At 41.8% G+C, this 3726-nt stretch overlaps 1 protein-coding gene across 1 annotated transcript in view; it reads right to left on the bottom strand.

The window, feature by feature from the left end:
- Positions 1 to 3093, bottom strand: part of MFSD4B (major facilitator superfamily domain containing 4B) — a 12713-nt gene extending 9620 nt beyond the window's left edge. The window contains exons 1-2 of the mRNA XM_003781823.3: positions 3043 to 3093; positions 840 to 1008 (exon numbers count right to left, since the gene is read on the bottom strand). Of these exons, the coding sequence (XP_003781871.2) occupies positions 840 to 1008; positions 3043 to 3093 (220 nt within the window). The remainder of the gene's footprint in view (positions 1 to 839; positions 1009 to 3042) is intronic.
- Between the last annotated feature and the right edge of the window lie 633 nt (positions 3094 to 3726).

Here is a 3726-nt window from a genome sequence, read left to right as displayed (position 1 = left end):
CCCTATTTGAATGAGATTATGTTTATAGTTATTTCTGATTTTCATTCATTGTTGTCTCATAAAAAGCATATGTTGTTTAAGAAGCCTAAAATAATACACAAAGCATAATTGTAGTCAATTATTAAAAAAAATATATCATGCAGGGTCATGGATCATGTCAAAATAATAAAAACTTCCAAAATGCAAAATAAGGTCAAATTAAAATTGGTAGGTGAGAGTTTCAGCATCTACAAGTGGTTATTTCATTTAAATCTTATAATATTTATAGGCTATAACATATAAATTATTATAATGTGAATACATTTTTAGCACTGTTAATAATTGTAACTTATACCATAAGGCAAAATTTTATAGCAAAACAAACCAAAAATTATTTATTTATTTAAGTAGTCATACTTAAGAACCTAAAGGCATTTTTAGACATGAGGTAAAAAATTTTAAAGGTAAAAATCAAAGGCAATTACAATAGTAGTTTATAGTAAAAGCTTACTAAATAAATTAGTTTGGGGATCAGGGAGGCAAATACAATATATTTTTATAAGCCACTTTGGAAATAAGAGAGATTATTCATTAATTTATCACCAGTAACAAATTATTCTTGTTTCCAAAGGAATTTTATCACATTAATCTTTCAGTTTATCCAAGAAAGAGTATGTTAAAAGCTTTGCCATCTATTTCCAGGGTAAGACAGAGAAGTCTCAGGTTGTTATCGACATGGGTTAGCAGGACAAAGACATAGCCTATTATCAGGTGTCAATCATCTTGCAGCCAAGAAATTTTCTTATTTAAAGACGAACTGTAAATTAGTAAATAGTCATAAGGAGGCTTAATTTACTTACCCAAAAGTAAAAAGTGATTCATCATGTCAAAAAAAACTCCACCAATCACAGAGCCACTCAAATATCCAAAAGCACGGCCCACAAAAATGAAAGAAAGACTACTGATATTTCGGTTCACATTTATTGCCAAATCTGGAAATGTGGGTCCCAGTATAGCAACACTCATTCCCTAAAATTAAAAAAGACAAAAGCTTTTACTTACAATCATTAAAATAATGTCTAACCAGATGGTAGCTTTTTCCGGTATAAAATGGGGGGTAGGGGTGGGCAGGATTACAATGTAACATAGGAAATTACTTTAAGTCCTCAGAGTCAAGAAAAATTCGCACTAATCCTAATACTACTAGAAGAAGAGACTCTTATTTTTCTAGCTTTGACTTCTCTCAAGTTTTAAAAAAATTCTTCAATTCTAGCTTTTGAGGCCAGGCACAGTGGCTTACGTCTGTAATCCCAGCACTCTGGGAGGCCAAAGTTGGTGGATTACTTGTGCTCAGGTGTTTGAGACCAGCCTCAGCAAGAGTAAGATCCCATCGGTACTAAAAACAGAAAAACTAGCTGGGCATGGTGGTGCATGCCTGTAGTCCCAGCTACTGGGGAAGCTGAAGCAAGAGGATTGCTTGAGCCCAGTAGTATGAGGTTGCTGTGAGGTTCCATGACACCACCGCACTGTACCCAGGGCAACAGAGTGAGACTCTGTCTCAAAAAATAATAATAATAATAATAATCTTCTAGCTTTTGTTACAATCTTGTTTCTTTTTTGAACAGTGTCTGTAAAAGACAATGTTGTATTAACAGTTACTAAAATGTAACATTAAAACTATTCTTAAAATGGTTTTGTGTACTGTGAAATATACTACATGTACAAGTAAAAATTTAGATGTTAAAAATTTTAATTATCAAAACACCAAAATATTCCCATTTTTGATCTTGTTAAACAGCAGTATTTGTGGATGCATATGGGGTCTTCCTCTGAACTACATATATAAAACATAGAGGAGATAAACAATGTAAACATCTCTCTAATCTACATTCTTCTTCAAAGAAAACCCCAAACCATCAGAAGCACAGTCAGTAAGGCTTTCTTAGAAAATATTACAGGTACACATATACAATGACTTACTAAAATTGTACTCAAAGTCAATGTCGTGTATAGCAAGAACAAAGGATTACAGCTGGCTTTCAAAGGGAATTAATCAGACGATTAAAGAAAAAAAATGTTTTAATCAGTCTACATTTCAAGAATAATTAATTCTAATAGCACTGCTCTGCTCTAAATGCATGGGTATACCCCGTGCCCAAGTTGGAGGAAAGACTGAGAAGGAGCCTGGGTACAGGCGCACAAGGTCTCGCAGGAGAGAAGAGCGAGATGGCTCTACTCAAGTTAGTTCACGCCTTCCAAGGACTTAGAACAGGATCTGGCACACAGTGAATATTCACCAAGCTTCTGTAACAATATCCTTCGTCCCCAGCCCCCGATCAAAATATTCTAAGAAACAATCCTGGCTCGGAGTTCCTGAGATGCTAACCTGAAGTGACTTTTTTCAGAGGACTCACCCTCCCAATTTCCCAGGATCACAATTATCAAGTGATAAAATGGAGATTTCCGGAAATAGTGAATTGTGGGGCGGCGGAGGTGGGGGGTGGCAAATGATGCCTGTAGCCCTGCAGTTTGCTCCAAAACAAAACCAAAACCCCCAACCTTTTAAGGATCTGAAGGTTTGTTTTAAATAAATTGTGTATAGAGTAAGAGACATATTCCTGGCTCCACCACTTAACCAGTTGGGTAATCCGTGAGTCACTTTCCTCTTGGGTCTTTTTCTCTATCTGCAAAAGTAAGCGGTTGGCTGAATTTGCTCAGACCACTAGAAACAGGAAATCCCAGAAATACAGCTTTTCTGTGTAATACTTTGAGGGTTAAGTGGGCACATATAACAGTGGTAAAAACCCAGGCAATCCTCTTGCCTCTCCTCATCCCTCAGAGCCGGTTTGCTGGAGCCGAAAAAAAGGTATTAGAAAATTAATTTTGCAGTTGCCAATAACCCTCCAAAACTAGTATCATGCCCATTTTCCAGAACACAAAACTGAGGCCCGGGCGCCTCAAAGTCACAGTTTGCAAGTGACAAGAGGCAGGACTCAAGGCCACGTTCTCTGTAGGATGCCTGCTCACGCCCGGACCATGGAGGCTTGCAGCCCAGACTCTCACCAGCCCCAGGAAGGATGCAAACAAGATCCCGGTGGTGAACCAACGCAGCATCCCCCCGGCGCGATCGCTTTGCCGGGAGATCGCCACTGCCTCTGGCTCATTGTCTGACGGGGGCTCCGTCTGGAGCAGCCGCTGCCCCACAGCAGGGGCAGTGGCCCCATGGAGGTCCAGTTCCAACTCCAGCTCGGCGGACCAGAGAAGCGCTCGTACAGCCGCCGGTCTTAGCAGTACCGCGGAACCTTTGAGTGGAGCCCTGCCCCGCCCCTTCGGAGCGACTGTCCCTCCCGGCGCCTCCTCCCCGGGGAAAGCCCGGAGTCAGGGCCGGGAGGTCGATTTTTGAGAGTGCGCCTGGGGCAGCGCGCAGCTGGCACGCGCCCTCCCGCTCCCACTGCGCCTGCGCCAGGTACATGGCGGAAATGTGGCCTCTCGCCAACCAGAACTGTTCCTCAAACCGGAAGTTGATGAGTGGTTTCCTAGGAGACCTGATGGCGCTCTCCAAGCCTTAGCTTCACACTCGGCTGGTGCCACAGAGGCCAGCGGACGCGCGCCCCGTGGCGGAGCAAACTAAAGCTGCACCCTTGGATCAGCGAATCCTGAGCGGCCAGTTACTGGGAAATACAAGGTAGTACCTTCCGAGCGACGAGGGGAGCGGGAAGGTTTTGTGCTCATACAACTTGCTAAAAT

The sequence above is a fragment of the Otolemur garnettii genome, unplaced genomic scaffold, assembly GCF_000181295.1.
Source record: "Otolemur garnettii isolate 467f Iridium unplaced genomic scaffold, OtoGar3 scaffold00002, whole genome shotgun sequence".
Classification (NCBI taxonomy): domain Eukaryota; kingdom Metazoa; phylum Chordata; class Mammalia; order Primates; family Galagidae; genus Otolemur; species Otolemur garnettii.
This window is presented reverse-complemented; position numbering and strand designations above follow the sequence as displayed.